General features: G+C 46.3%; 2 protein-coding genes across 2 annotated transcripts in view; both read right to left on the bottom strand.

Moving 5' to 3' along the window:
• LOC140723550 (uncharacterized) overlaps positions 1-15,680 on the bottom strand; it is a 448,657-nt gene that overhangs the window by 225,069 nt on the left and 207,908 nt on the right. The gene's annotated exons all lie outside the window — the stretch shown is intronic.
• LOC140723549 (NACHT, LRR and PYD domains-containing protein 3-like) overlaps positions 1-15,680 on the bottom strand; it is a 34,459-nt gene that overhangs the window by 55 nt on the left and 18,724 nt on the right. Inside the window, exons 2-6 of the mRNA XM_073038123.1 lie at positions 14,354-14,440; positions 11,030-11,196; positions 8,234-8,405; positions 8,070-8,135; positions 149-1,254 (exon numbers count right to left, since the gene is read on the bottom strand). Coding sequence (XP_072894224.1) covers positions 149-1,254; positions 8,070-8,135; positions 8,234-8,405; positions 11,030-11,196; positions 14,354-14,363 — 1,521 coding nt within the window. The 5' untranslated portion in view covers positions 14,364-14,440. The remainder of the gene's footprint in view (positions 1-148; positions 1,255-8,069; positions 8,136-8,233; positions 8,406-11,029; positions 11,197-14,353; positions 14,441-15,680) is intronic.

Here is a 15,680-nt window from a genome sequence, read left to right as displayed (position 1 = left end):
CAGCTACAAACTCTTGGATGGTGAGGTGTGGGAATGTGTACACCACGCTCCGGGCAGAATCCTCTCTCTCCAAAAGCTCCATAAGGAACCCGGACAGGAACGGGGAAGGCTTCAGTTTGTAGTTGATCAAATCTCCATCTGTAAACACAATCTTCCTCTCGGACAATCCTCTGAAGGCCATCTGACCAACCCTGAGTAACACATCACGGGGTTTCTCAATCTCACGGCCGTGGTTTTTCAGGATGTTGTAAATATAGTAGGAGTACAGTTGGGTGATGGTCTTGGGAACTCGCTGCGGGTCCCTGACTCTTTGTGTGAAAAAGGGGCCCAGTGCCAGAGCGAGGATCCAGCAGTAGGATGGGTTGTAGCTCATGGTGTACAGGATCTCGTTCTCCTCCACGTGTTTGAAAACAGCTTCTGCCACCGTCTGATCTTCAAAATACCTGATGAAGTATTCCATCCGTTCCTCACCAACAAATCCCAGGATTTCAGCCCAGACACCGATCTCAGCCTTTTCCAATAAATGTAACGCAGTGGGGCGGGTGGTCACCAGCACTGAACACCCTGGGAGCAGCTTGCCCTGGATTAAACTGTACACAATTTCAGACACGTTGCACTTGAATTCAGGATCTCTGTACTGTGATTCTGTGTCTCTCCGACCATCAACAAAGTTGATTTTGTCCTTGATTTCATCCAATCCATCGAATATAAACAGCAGTCCCTCTGTGTGTTTCCAGACCTCTCCCAGGATATTCCCAAAGTAGGGGTAATGATGCAGAATCAGTTCTTTCAGGTTTATTCTGCAGCTAATGCTGTTTAAATCCCGGAATTTGAAACTGAAGACAAACTGGAATTGTTGGTATATCTTCCCCGTGGCCCAGTCATAAACAATCTTTTGTACCATTGTTGTTTTCCCGATCCCTGGGACTCCAGCCACTGCTGCGGACATCCCGGATTTGTTTCTAAAGACAGATCTTTTCAATTTTTGAACAAAGCTCTTCTTGAATAACTGATCAGTCCGGATTTTTTCCAGCTTACCACGGAGATCTTTTTCTCTCCACTCCTCGTGGTCTCTGCCTCTTGCCAGCAGCTCATGTTCCACCAGTCTCCGATCTCGAACAGTAGAAATGACCGTGAGCTCAGCGTATCGATCAACCAGCTGGAAAACCTTCACCTTCTCCCTCATCAGGATCGTGTTCACTCTCAGTGTTTCAGTTTGTGCCCGCAGAGTCTCCATGTGTTTCCTTCGAACATCTTATGACGGACAGAAATAGGTTGTCAATGCCTGATCTGATGAACATGGAGCTCACAACATATTTTCTTTAATAAAAAAAATACTCGTTAAAGACACTGTTTGGGTGAAATCGGGTGATCAGAGATTACAGTGTCTGAAAATGGACGATGGCCCAGAAACAGTTCTGATCAGATTCAGATCCGCTGTTAAAGGCTCCACTCTCCCCTCTGTTGGTAGTTTGCAGATTCCCCGGTGTTCCCGCGAGCACCAAGTGCACACGTGATTCTGGAGAGGAGAGTGTTGTGTGGAGCGGGTGGTTTCACTGCTTTCACTGCTCAGCTTCTGCTGAACTGTGCAACCCTGCAGAGGGTAACAGTGGGGGGGGGGGGCATTTACTTGTTCTACTGACTTTTACTTCTCTCACAATGGACCCCATGTTCTTGACACTCCTTTCGGATGAAGCTGTCAGTACTGAGCCACAGAAAAGGAACATAATTTCAGTTTCCTTTTCCAGGCTGAACCAGTCACAATGTAACACACCCCGCACTGGTCTACAGTCTCTAATTCTCCGAGGAGCCGGTACATGAACTCAGGCAATTCCCCGATGATGCGCGGAAGAGCAGGAAGCTGAAGAGGATGGCAGCGGTAATAGGGAACTCTAAAGTCAGGAGGGCAGGTAGGCGATTCTGTGGACACCGATGGTACTTTGCCTCTCAGGTGCCATTGTCCGAAATGTTTCTGGACGCGTTCACAATATCCTGAGAAGGGAAGTTGAGCAGCCAGAAGTCGTGACAAACGTTGGTAACAACGACATAGGAAGAGAAAAGGGAGGAGGTCTGGAAAACCGAACACAGGGATTAGGAAAAAAGCTGAGGAACAGGACCTCAAAAGTAGTGATTTCAGGATTGCTGCCTGTGCCACCCGACAGTGGCAATAGGAATAGAATGAGGTGGCAGAGAAATGTGTGGCAGAGCATTTGGAGCAGGGGGCAGGAATTCAGATTTCTGGATAATTGGGACCACTTCCGGGGCAGGCAGGACCTGTACAAAAGGCACAGGTTGCACGTGAATCCGATGAGGACCAATATTCTTGCGGGCAGATTTACTGGAGCTGTTGGGAGTGTTTTGGCCGGGGGACTGGAACTAGGACGATGAGGACCAATATTCTTGCGGGCAGATTTACTGGAGCTGTTGGGAGTGTTTTGGCCGGGGGACTGGAACTAGGACGATGAGGACCAATATTCTTGCGGGCAGATTTACTGGAGCTGTTGGGAGTGTTTTGGCCGGGGGACTGGAACTAGGACGATGAGGACCAATATTCTTGCGGGCAGATTTACTGGAGCTGTTGGGAGTGTTTTGGCCGGGGGACTGGAACTAGGACGATGAGGACCAATATTCTTGCGGGCAGATTTACTGGAGCTGTTGGGAGTGTTTTGGCCGGGGGACTGGAACTAGGACGATAGAGCTGTGGATGAACCAGCAGTTTTACAAGTAGATGATGGGTTTAACATGAATGTAAGGAAGGACAAGCCAATGACTGGGTTCAAATACAGACAGAGCAAAGTGTTAAATTGTACTGCATAGAAAACATTCAAAAGGGTGGAGATGCTGGACTAAACGCATTGTATTTAAATGCACGCAACATTCAGAATAAGGTGGACGAACTTTTGGCGCAATTAGAGATTGGTCGGTATGATGTTGTCGGCATCACCGAGTCCTGGCTGAAAGAAGACCATAGCTGGGAGCTTAACGTTAAAATATTTACGTCTTATTGAAAGGACAGACAGGAAGGCATAGGCGTTGGTGATGTGGCTGTGCTGGTTCGAGGTGGAATCACATCTGTAGAAAGAGGTGACATAGGGTTAGAGAATGTTGAAGCTTTGTGGGTGGAGATAGGAAACTGTAAAAGTTAAAAAAAAAAAGCTTTATAGGGACCCTATATTGGCCTGAAAATAGCGACTGTGTGGGATTGAGATTGCAAAGGGAGTTGGAAAAGGCGTGTGTTAAAGCCAATGACGCAGTTGTAATGAAGGACTTCAATGTGCACGGGAAATAAGAAAATCGAACAAACGTCAGGAGTCTGATCGCAAGAGAGGGAATTTATTGAATTCCCACGAGATAGCGTTTTAGAGCAGCTTGTGCTTGAGACGACTCAGTGAAAGGCTGTCTTTGATTGGGTGTTGTGTAATAGCCCTGATCTTATGAGGGAGCTTAATGTAAAAGAACCATTAAGAGGTAGTGATCATAATATGAGAGAATTCATAATACAGTCTGAGAAGGAGAAGCATAATTTACAGTATCAGTATCGCAATGGAATAAAGTGAATTACAGAGGCACGAGAGAGAAGCTTTCCCAGGTAGATTGGAGAAGGATACTAGCAGAGATGATCGCAATGGAATAAAGCGAATTATGGAGGCACGATAGAGAAGCTTTCCCAGGTAGATTGGAGAAGGATACTAGTGGAGATGATCGCAATGGAATAAAGCGAATTACAGAGGCACGAGAGAGAAGATTTCCCAGGTAGATTGGAGAAGGATACGAGCGGAGATGATCGCAATGGAATAAAGCGAATTACAGAGGCACGAGAGAGAAGTTTTCCCAGGTAGATTGGAGAAGGATACTAGCGGAGATGATCGCAATGGAATAAAGCGAATTACAGAGGCACGAGAGAGAGGCTTTCCCAGGTAGATTGGAGAAGGATACTAGCGGAGATGATCGCAATGGAATAAAGCGAATTACAGAGGCACGAGAGAGAAGCTTTCCCAGGTAGATTGGAGAAGGATACTAGCGGAGATGATCGCAATGGAATAAAGCGAATTACAGAGGCACGAGAGAGAAGCTTTCCCAGGTAGATTGGAGAAGGATACTAGCGGAGATGATCGCAATGGAATAAAGCGAATTACAGAGGCACGAGAGAGAGGCTTTCCCAGGTAGATTGGAGAAGGATACTAGCGGAGATGATCGCAATGGAATAAAGCGAATTACAGAGGCACGAGAGAGAAGCTTTCACAGGCAGATTGGAGAAGGATACCAGCGGAGATGATCGCAATGGAATAAAGCGAATTACAGAGGCACGAGAGAAAAGCTTTCCCAGGCAGATTGGAGAAGGATACTAGCGGAGATGGTCGCAATGGAATAAAGCGAATTACAGAGGCACGAGAGAGAAGCTTTCCCAGGTAGATTGGAGAAGGATACTAGCGGAGATGATCGCAATGGAATAAAGCGAATTACAGAGGCACGAGAGAGAAGCTTTACCAGGTAGATTGGAGAAGGATACTAGCGGAGATTATCTCAATGGAATAAAGCGAATTACAGAGGCACGAGAGAGAAGCTTTCTCAGGTAGATTGGAGAAGGATACTAGCGGAGATGATCGCAATGGAATAAAGCGAATTACGGAGGCACGAGAGAGAAGCTTTCCCAGGTAGATTGGAGAAGGATACTAGCGGAGATGATCGCAATGGAATAAAGCGAATTACAGAGGCACGAGAGAGAAGCTTTCCCAGGCAGATTGGAGAAGGATACTAGCGGAGATGATCGCAGTGGAATAAAGCAAATTACAGAGGCACGAGAGAGAAGCTTTCCCAGGCACCGGATCGCAGTGGAATAAAGCGAATTACAGAGGCACGAGAGAGAAGCTTTCCCAGGTAGATTGGAGAAGGATACTAGCGGAGTTGATCGCAATGGAATAAAGTGAATTACAGAGGCACGAGAGAGAAGCTTTCCCAGGCAGATTGGAGAAGGATACTAGCGGAGATGATCGCAAAGGAATAAAGTGAATTACAGAGACACGAGAGAGAAGCTTTCCAGGTAGATTGGAGGAGGAAACCAGCGGAGATGATCGCAATGGAATAAAGCGAATTACAGAGGCACGAGAGAGAAGCTTTCCCAGGCAGATTGGAGAAGGATACTAGCGGAGATGATCGCAATGGAATAAAGCGAATTACAGAGGCACGAGTGAGAAGCTTTCCCAGGTTGATTGGAGAAGGATACCAGCGGAGATGGTCGCAATGGAATAAAGTGAATTACAGAGGCACGAGAGAGAAGCTTTCCCAGGTAGATTGGAGAAGGATACTAGCGGAGATGATCGCAATGGAATAAAGCGAATTACAGAGACACGAGAGAGAAGCTTTCCCAGGTAGATTGGAGGAGTATACTAGCGGATATGGTCGCAATGGAATAAAGCGAATTACAGAGGCACGAGAGAGAAGCTTTCCCAGGTAGATTGGAGAAGGATACTAGCGGAGATGGCTGAAGCTTCTGGGAATAGGTCTCAAGTTGCAGGATGGATACGGCCCACGGAGGAAAAAGTTCTCAAGTGACACGTGTAGGCAACCATGGGTGACAAAGGAAGATAAGGATTGCATAAAAGCCAAGGAAAGGGCATACAACAATAGTCTACTAAAAAAGCTATAAGTAGGGAAAAGATGAAATATGAGGGCAGAAAAGCCAATAATATAAAGCAGGATAATAAACACTTTTTTTCAGTTATATAAAGAGTAAAAGGGAGGTGAGAGTCCATGCTGGAACACTGGATAATGTGCACTCTGCATATATCTTCACTGTTCCAGACGCTAGCAGCATGCAGTGGTCTGCGAGTGACAGGCAGTAGGAGTGAGTGCCATTGCTATTACAAAAGAAAAACATCTTGGCATACTGAAAGCTCTTAAGGTGCAAAGTCACCTGGGCCAGATGGACTGCATGCCAGAGTCCTGAGAGAGGTTGCTGAAGTGATGACAGATGGATTGATCATGATCTCTGAAGAATCACTTTATTCTGGCATGGTCCTGGAGGACTGGAAGATTGCAATTGTCACTCTAGTCTTTAAGAAGGGAGGAAGGCAAAAGAAGGAACATTATAGGCCAGTTAGCTAAACCTCAGCGACTGGGAAAGAGTTGGAGTCTCTTATTAAGGTTGAGGTTTCGAGGTACTTGGAGACTAATGACAATATAAGTTAGGAATGGTTCTGTTAGATTTCACGGTGGAAGTAAGAAGCAGGCTGGACAAAGGAGTCAGTGGGTGCCATTTACCTGGATTTTCAGAAGGCATTTGATAAGCTGCCGCACATGAGTCTGCTTAACCAGATAAAAATCTATGGCGTCACAGGAAAGATACTGGCACGTGTAGTGGAATGGCTGACAGGCAGCAGGCAGCAAGTGGGAATAAAAGGGGCCTTTTCTGGTTGGCTGCCAGTGATTGGTGGTGTTCCGCAGGGATCAGTATTGGGACCACTGACTTTCAGATTGATTGTCAGTGATTTAGATGATGGAATGAATGGATTTGTGGCAAAGTTTGCGGATAATACGAAGATAGGTGGAGGGGCCGGTAGTGCTGAGGCAAATTGGAAAAATGGGCAAAAAGGTGGCAGATGGAATACAGTGTTGGAAATGTATGATAATGCATTTCGGTGAAAGGAGAGGACTATTATCTAAACGGGTAGAAGGTCCAAGAATCAGAGATGCAGAGCGACTTCAGAGGGACCTCGGAGCCTCGAGCAAAACTCACAGAAGATTAATTTAAAGGTCAAGTCTGTGGTAAAGGCAGCAAAAAAGAGAATAGCATATAAATGCTGAGCCTTTACAAGACTGTAGTCAGGCTGCACTACAGGAGTGTTGTCAACAGCTTTGCGCCCCGTACCTCTGAAAAGATGTGTGGTCATTAGAGAGAGTCCAGAGGAGATTCAAGAGGATGATTCCAGGAATGAAGGGGTTAACATATGAGGCGTGTTTTGGCAACTTTGGGCCTGTACTTACTGAAATTTTAAGGAATGCAAGGGAATCTCTTTTAAACCTGCAGAATGTTGAAAGGACCAGATGTTGAAAGGATGTTTCCTGTGGTAGGTGCATCCAGAACTAGGGGCCAGAGCCTCAAAATTGAGGGGCGATCCTTTACAACAGGTAAGGAGGATTCTTTGAGCCAGGGAGTGATGACTCTCTGTAAGGCTCTGCCTCAGACTGCAGTGGAGGCCGAGTCCATGGGTGTAATGAAGGCAGAAGTTCCTGATTGGACAGGGCATCAAAGGATATGGCGAAAAGGCAGGTGTATGGTGTTGAGTGGAATCAGGGATCAGCCATGATGGAATGGCGGAGCAGACTGATGGGCTGAATGGCCTAATTCTGCTCCCATGTCATGTTCTTATGGAGGAATAACAACAAATCTCGGCTCCAGTTTGGATCAGAGGTGTGAGATTTCCCGTGCTAGAGTTGGATGTTCCAATTGAAATGGTTTGGCTTCAGTTTTGTCAAATCTCCAGATATTCGGCCCTACAGAAAAGGTGTTGTGACAAATGCAAATTGCTTCATGTCCTCCAGCCACAACAACAAAACCTGTATCCCAGACTCTGACAGTCTCTAAACAGGCCTCTAAAGAGACGTATTCAGACTCTCAGAGTGAAATAACAACAAAAACCTGTCTCCCAGACTCTGACAGTCTCTAAACAGGCCTCTAAAGACACGTATTCAGACTCTCAGAGTGAAATAACAACAAAAACCTGTCTCCCAGACTCTGACAGTCTCTAAACAGGCCTCTAAAGAGACGTATTCAGACTCTCAGTGTGAAATAACAACAAAAACCTGTCTCCCAGACTCTGACGGTCTCTAAACAGGCCTCTAAAGAGACGTATTCAGACTCTCAGTGTGAAATAACAACAAAAACCTGTCTCCCAGACTCTGACAGTCTCTAAACAGGCCTCTAAAGAGACTTATTCAGACTCTCAGTGTGAAATAACAACAAAAACCTGTCTCCCAGACTCTGACGGTCTCTAAACAGTCCTCTAAAGACAGGTATTCAGACTCTCAGTGTGAAATACAGACTTTAGGATTTCTGTTCCATCTCTTACCTTTCAGATGCGCGGGCACTTCAGATAAACCCCGCTCAGTGTCCATGTAGGCGAACTGGCCGTCACCTGTTCAAACAGATTAACCTGCATGAAGTCTGTTCTGTATAATACTGTAAATTCATCAGCATTCAGATCTGTAACACACAGTATATTGTTCACCGTACCTCGTTCCCGTATTTCCTCCAATATTCTGCTCAACTTCGGTAAATGGTGATGTAGTTTCACAAAGGATTCCCACATCACCCTCCGGGCCCCGGAGCCCCTCTCCATCACCAGATCCAGGAGGAGTTTGGAAGCGCCCGCTCGGTTTCCCTTCTCCGCGAGCTCAGTCACGCTCTGTAATGAACAATGGGGAATATATTGAGGAACGGAGGGATGGGTGCAAATCTACCCTGAACATGGACTGACCCAGCACACTCTGCTCATCACAGATCACTGACAGCAATTGTTCGTAGCAGGAAAAAGAACTTAAAAGAAGTTAGCGTGGCCAGTGATGACTTTCTGAACGCCACAGATTGCGGGGTACTTATCCACTTGGCAAGGTTTAAACAGAGCAGACATAGTGTGAGTGAGCCAGGGATAGAGTAGGTTTGTGTCAGAGAGGGTTCAGTGAGGAGAGGCGGAGGCTTTAGGTAGATCTTGGGTAACATTTCCCTTCTCTTTTTCACTGTTAGAGCAGTGGGAACGCCAGGCAGGATAGTGGGATGCTCTTCCTACAGGGTGCGGCAAGACAGGGAGACATTCAGTGTCCCCGATAACTACACCTTCAGGAATTTCATCCAGCTGCAGCTTAATACAGACTGTGCTGAGGAATTGGAGCTGGAGCTGGGTGAACTCAGGATCATTCCGGAGGCTGAGAGATTGACTGACAGGCTATACAGGGAGGGAGCTATACACAAGGGGCAGGACACAGGGAACTGGGTGACTGTCAGGAGAGGGAAGGGAACAGGCAGCCACTGCAGGAAACTCCTCTGTAACAGGTGTATGGATTTCTGTTTCGGGGTATGGCCTAGCAGAGGAAAGCCACGGTGATTATGCCTCTGGCTCTGAGTTTGGCTTTGTGACTCGGAAGGGATGAGAAGTGCTGATCTGCAATGACAGGGGGAATTCAATGGTTAGGAGAACAGACTGGAGATTCTATTTACAAGAACAGGAATTTTGGATGGTGTCTTGCCAACGTCATTTATATCTCGTATCGACTCTGAAACTTTCTTAAGGGCAGGATTAGCTGCCAGAGGTCGTTGTCCACGTTGGTACCAATGACAAGAGTAGGAAGTGTGATGAGATCCTGCAAAGTGATACAGATCCAAAATTTCTTGCAAGTGTTGTCGAAGGTAGATGGCGTTGTAAAGCTTTTCGGACATGAGCCTTCATAAATCAAAATATTGCATACAAAAGTTGGAATATTATGTCAAAATTGATGTGGCAGAGACTAAAGAAGCAATGTGTGCACCTACCTCTCGGAAGGATATCAATAAGATTGAACGAGTGCAGAAAAAAATACAGATTGTTGCCAGGACTTGAGGACCTGAGATATAGAGAACGTGTGAATAGGCTAGGATGTTATTTCAATAGAGTGTAGGAGGACCAATAGAGATGTGACAGAGGTATACAAGCTTATGAAAGGTATAGATAGAGTAAGTGTGAAAAGACATTTACTACTGAGGTTGGGTGGGACTGGAATTAGAGATCATGGGGTAACGATGACAGGTCAAAGGCAATATGAGGGTGAACTTGTTCACTCAGAGGTTGCTGAGAGCGTGCAACGTGCTACCATCGGAATTAGTCGATGTACATTAGATTTGAACATTCAAGATCAATTTGGATAAGTTCATTCAATGGGAGAGGTATGGATGTCTCCAGTCCGGGTGCAGATCAATGGGACTAAGCAGATAATAGGCCGGTGTGGACTAGATGGGCAGAAGAGTTTGTTGCTGTACTGTAGGGTTTGCTGACTGTGGGTAGATCAAGCTATGACAGGGTTACTGTTGATTTTCCCTGGGGTAATCCCTGGTAAACCACAACAGGTTCACACTTCACTGCCAGGCTCCATGAGGGGTCCAGTGTCAGCCGACAGCCGGACACTGGCAGTGAGGAGCAGACAGCAAATTCAGGACTATTGTGCATGTGTGACAGACCAAAACCAGCTGGTGGGAATGTTGAGTAAGAAGTTTGGACTGAAATTGTCAGCTGCCTCATGTGGAACGTAGTGTTCGGTATAGTGTGTGGCTCTTCATTAAAATTCAATCTGGGTGGAGTTAGGTGAATGCACTCCCGGAGCACAAGGGCCATTGGAAAGATGTTTCTTTGTAATTCTCTGTTAGCTGTAGATTCTTGGAATATTTTCAGTGATACAAATGTTGCATTTCCCAGTGTTAACAGTATATGCTGTGGTAATTACAAACTCAAATTGGAACAGTCACAAAGAACAGAAGGTAACAGATCCATGAGGCATGCTGGGATATTGAAATTGAAAAGAGAGACAATATTCAGTACCGCCTGTTCAACTGACGGTGGGGTTGAAGGTAGACTCGAGAAATGAGCTGAGAAATACGTCACTATATATTTGATTTGTGGGAATCCCATGGGTCATCAGAAGAACACAGACTGGTGAATAGCCATTAAGGTCGAGCATTGGGAACATGATGTGTTATCAAACGGAGTGGTGTAAAGAGGTTCCCTGTCCACTTGCAATGTCCGTCAAGTGTCATATCACTAAATTCACCTCTCAGTCATTGTCTGTATCCTAACCTGTCTAAAAATGAACGTGGTCAGAAAACTGGAGAGAGGCTGGTATGAGTGAATGAAGGTTCAGGGTTTCCTCAGGTGAAATCTCTTTTCTTGATGTTGACCACAAACATTACAGGATTTTCACTGCCCAGAGGTGCCGTTACACCGGTTGTGTCGGCCTGTGATTGATTCAGTAGAATCTACACTCAGTCTATGTTCCTCCCACTTACGTGATACTCCTGCCCGGTGAAGTGATCATCGCCCATTAGCATAAAGCCAACTCCCTCCACACCCTGCTCAATCGCCTGCTCCAGTCGCTCCATGTAGAATCTCGTCAACTGGAACAGTTGGTGATCCTCACAATTTGACAGGAAGGCAGAGATTGCGGAGTTCAGATCTGTAGTTGGTCATAGAACATAAAATGGTAGAGTGTACTCTGCGTCTGCGGACACGATGCCAACTTAAACCAATCCCATCTTTAGGAACATGATCAATATCCCTCCGTTCCCGGCCTACTCATGAGTTCAAACGCCTCTCAGATGCTGCTGAGTATCTGTTTCCAGTCCCTCCCTCAGCAGCTCATTCCAGATACCGATCACTCTCTGTGGAAAACCTGCATCCTAAATTCCCTTCAAACTTTACCCTCTAACATAAAGCCAATTCCCTCTGGTATTTATGGTGAAACTCGTCTGCACCCCCTCCAGACCCTCCACATCACTTTCGTGATGTGGTTACCAGATCTGAGCACAATAATGAAATTGTCTCTTAACCAACGCGTATCCAGTTACAGGCCAACTTCAACAAATACCTCAACTCATCGTTAGCACGCTACCAAATGTGTTGCTACTTTCAGGAAACTATGCATATCTATCACAAGACCAGTCCGTACATCAATTGTATTAACCGTTCCAGGATTAACTGTGCACCTGGTATATTATTTTGAGTAATACATATTTTATTATTAATTTATTTACATCACACACGACACATGGCCAAACAGTGATCTTTGCGGACACCGCTGGTCACAGGTTTTCAGCCAGAACAACACTCCTCCAGTCCTGACTCCATTTTATGTGCCCAAGGCAACACTAAAATCAATTTACAAATACTCTGATTGAGATTCCTTAACCCGAAACGTCAATAGTTAATTTCTGTCTATAGTTGCTACTTGACCTGCTGAGTTCCTCCAGCATTTTGTGCAGTGCTCTCCCTACTTATCATTTTGTTTTACTTTAATCCTATTTGCCAAGGACATTTCCTTGTTTCCCTAGCCCCCCCCCCCCAGATTGCCTTTTAACAATTTCTGTTGTCCACTGTCTCCCGCACCCATCCCGTTCTCCCACAATATAACATTCTTCAACTCGACCACAGAAAACAGACACCGGGAACTTCCTTCACCTCCATTATGCAACAACCCAAAAATCGGAGGAGAATTCACTATTGCGCTTCCAAACAGAAAACAACATCTATTTCTCTCAACACACACAAAATGCTGGTGGAACACAGCAGGCCAGGCAGCATCTATAGCAGAAGCACTGTTGACGTTTCGGGCCGACACTCTTCGTCAAGACTAACTGAAAGGAAAGATAGTAAGAGATTTGAAAGTAGGAGGGGGAGGGGGAAATGCGAAATGATAGGAGAAGACCGGAGGGGGTGGGATGAAGCTAAGAGCTGGAAAGGTGATTGGCAAAAGGGATACAGAGCTGGAGAAGGGAAAGGATCATGGGACGGGAGGCTTAGGGAGAAAGAAAGGATGGGTGCACCAGAGGGAGATGGAGAACAGGCAGAGTGATGGGCAGAGAGAGAGAGAAAAAATACCAACTAAATACGTCAAAGATGGGGTAAGAAGGGGAGGAGGGGCATTAACGGAAGTTAAAGAAGTCAATGTTCATGCCATCAGGTTGGAGGCTACCCAGCCAGTATATAAGGTGTTGTTCCTCCAACCTGAATGCGGTTTCATCTTGACAGCAGAGAAGGCCATGGATAGACATATCAGAATGGGAATGGGACGTGGAATTAAAATGTGTGGCCACTGGGAGATCCTGCCTTCTCTTGCAGACAGAGCGTAGGTGTTCAGCGAAATGGTCTCCCAGTCTGCATTGGGTCTCACCAAAGGCCACACCGGGAGCAGCGGACGCAGTAAACCACACCAGCCGACTCACAGGTGAAGTGTCGCCTCACCTGGAAGGACTGTCTGGGGCCCTGAATGATGGTGAGGGAGGAAGTGTAAGGGCAGGTATAGCAGTTGTTCTACTTACACGGGTAAGTGCCAGGAGGGAGATCGGTGGGAAGGGTTGGTGGGGGGGCGAATAGAAAAGGAAGTCGCGCAGGGAGCGATCCCTGCGGAAAGCAGCAAGTGGGGGGGGGGGGGGGAGAAATATGTGTTTGGTAGTGGGATCCCGTTGATGGTGGCGGAAGTTACGGAGAATTATACGTTGGACCTGGAGGCTGGTGGGGTGGTAGGTGAGGACAAGGGGAACCCTATCCCGAGTCGGGTGGCGGGCGGTTGGGATGAGGGCAGGTGTGCGGGAAGTGGGAGAGATGCGTTTGAGAGCAGAGTTGATGGTGGAAGAAGGGAAGCCCCTTTGTTTAAAAAAGGAAGACATCTCCTTCGTCCTGGAATGAAAAGCCTCATCCTGAGAGCAGATGCAGCGGAGACGGAGGTATTTCGAGAAGGGGATAGCATTTTTGCAAGAGACAGGGTGGGAAGAGGAATAGTCCAGGTAGCTGTGAGAGTCTGTAGGCTTATAGTAGATAGCAGTAGATAAGCCGTCTCCAGAGATGGAGACAGAAAGATCAAGAAAGGGGAGGGAGGTGTCGGAAATGGACCAGGTAAATTTGAGGGCAGGGTGAAAGTTGGAGGCAAAGTTAATGAAGTCAACGAGCTCAGCATGCGTGCAGGAGGCAGCGCCAATGCAGTCGCCGATGCAGCGAAGGAAAAGAGGGGGACGGATACCCGTATAGACTTGGAACATGGACTGTTCCACAAAGCCAACAAAAAGGCAGGCATAACTGGTACCCATGCGGGTGCTTATGGTACTCGGCCCGAAACGTCAACAGTGCTTCTCCTATAGATGCTGCCTGGCCTGCTGTGTTCCACCAGCATTTTGTGTGTGTTGTTTGAATTTCCAGCATCTACAGATTTCCTCGTGTTTGATGTGTTTCTCTCACTGGCTGTTGAAGGCATTTCCCACATCAGGATGGTCCAAATACTGACATAAATTTGATCTGTTCCCTGGACAGTTACATTGCCTGCTGTTGTATTCCTGTCTGAGTTTCGCCCACACCCACCTTATTCAGGAGCTCCTTCTCCTTTCATTCAGGTGAAGATTTGCCTGGTGAGCGGAGTGATTCGACCATTCCCCTTGTTAGGTCCCTGCGCTGGACCTGGTGTATTGTTGCAGTGCTCAAGGTTGCCTTACCAGTAGGATCAATGATGACAGTTTCTCTCTGCCCCTTTATCTCCCAAGTCTATTCCTCTGAACTATTGATGATTTGACTACACGTGTACCATAAGGACAGAGTTTTAATGAGAAAGAGCCCAGTGAACATACCTGTGTCCATTCTTGACTCTGACTGAGGCTGGTTGATTATCGTCTTCTTGTATGCCGTCCGGGAAAGCACCTCCTGCTGGCGATGATCTGAATTACACAAATTAAAACGTTTGCGTCAGAGTCAGTTACTCTGCTCTTCAAATTTCAAACATTTTTGTAAGGTCGCTGCTCAGGGAGTAAAGGTATAAAGTGGTCATTCTCTCCCCAGAACTGAGGCCTTCTGGCCCTGACAACAGACTCACAAATCTCTGCACTCCTTCCACTTTAACCAAGCCTTTCCAAACACAATATCACCAACGCCTTGTACAACGGCACCATAGTAGTTAACACAACTCTTTACAGTTCGACGCGTTTGCAATTCCCGCTGCTCCCAGTAACAGTTTGCAGGTTCTCACCATGATCGCATGCATTTCCTCTAGGTGGTCCGGCTGCCCCCCTCCCACAGTCTTAAGAAGTACCGGTGGACTGGTTAATTGGTCATTGTAAATTGCCCTGTGACAAGACTAGGATCAAAGTGGGGGACTTAATGGACAGCGTGGCTCGCTGTATCTCAATAAAAAAATAAATAAAATAATTATTTCCCAACTCCTGCACTCAGCACCCTGACTGTTGAAGGACAGAGTAATAAACACACCTTCACCACCCCGTGTCGCCGCATTGAACTACTGTGCACTTTAACTCCACGGTCCCTCTGGTCTCTGACAATCTCAGACCATGAGCTGCTTGTGACAATATTCAGAATGAGACTGAAGAGCACCAGGAAAACCAACGTGCCTTGAAAGTTTGATGTTGAGAGCATCCCTCTAGAATATGCCGTTGAGGTGAAGAACAGATTCATGGATTAAAGCTGGTGGAGAGCAATGCCAGAAGAACTATGGATAACAATAAGGAGCATTATACAAGAGGTACCAACAAAAAATATTACAAACAAAAAGAAGACCAGGAAAGCAAAATGGATTTCTGCGGAAGCTGAACAGTGAAGAGAAGTGAAGGCCAATGGAGATTGGAACAAATACCTCCAAATGAACACAACGTTCAAGAAGATAGCAAGGAGACGTAAGGAAGCTTACTTAAAGGAGCGATGCAAAGAAGGTGAAGTAAACAACAGAATTGGAAAAAACAAGAAACCTATTCAAATGAAAGGATCATTTCATGCAAAATTAAGTACAGCAAAAGAGAAATGAGGGGAGGCCCTTACAGAAGCAAATACATCAAAAAGTGATGGCAGGCATACAAAGAAGTGGAAATATCCCAACAAAGTACAGGAAATATCCCAACAGCCAAGACACTTGCAATGACTCCCTTCTCGATCTAGAGCCGGAAATTC

This window comes from Hemitrygon akajei, unplaced genomic scaffold, assembly GCF_048418815.1.
Source record: "Hemitrygon akajei unplaced genomic scaffold, sHemAka1.3 Scf000118, whole genome shotgun sequence".
NCBI classification, from domain to species: domain Eukaryota; kingdom Metazoa; phylum Chordata; class Chondrichthyes; order Myliobatiformes; family Dasyatidae; genus Hemitrygon; species Hemitrygon akajei.
This window is presented reverse-complemented; position numbering and strand designations above follow the sequence as displayed.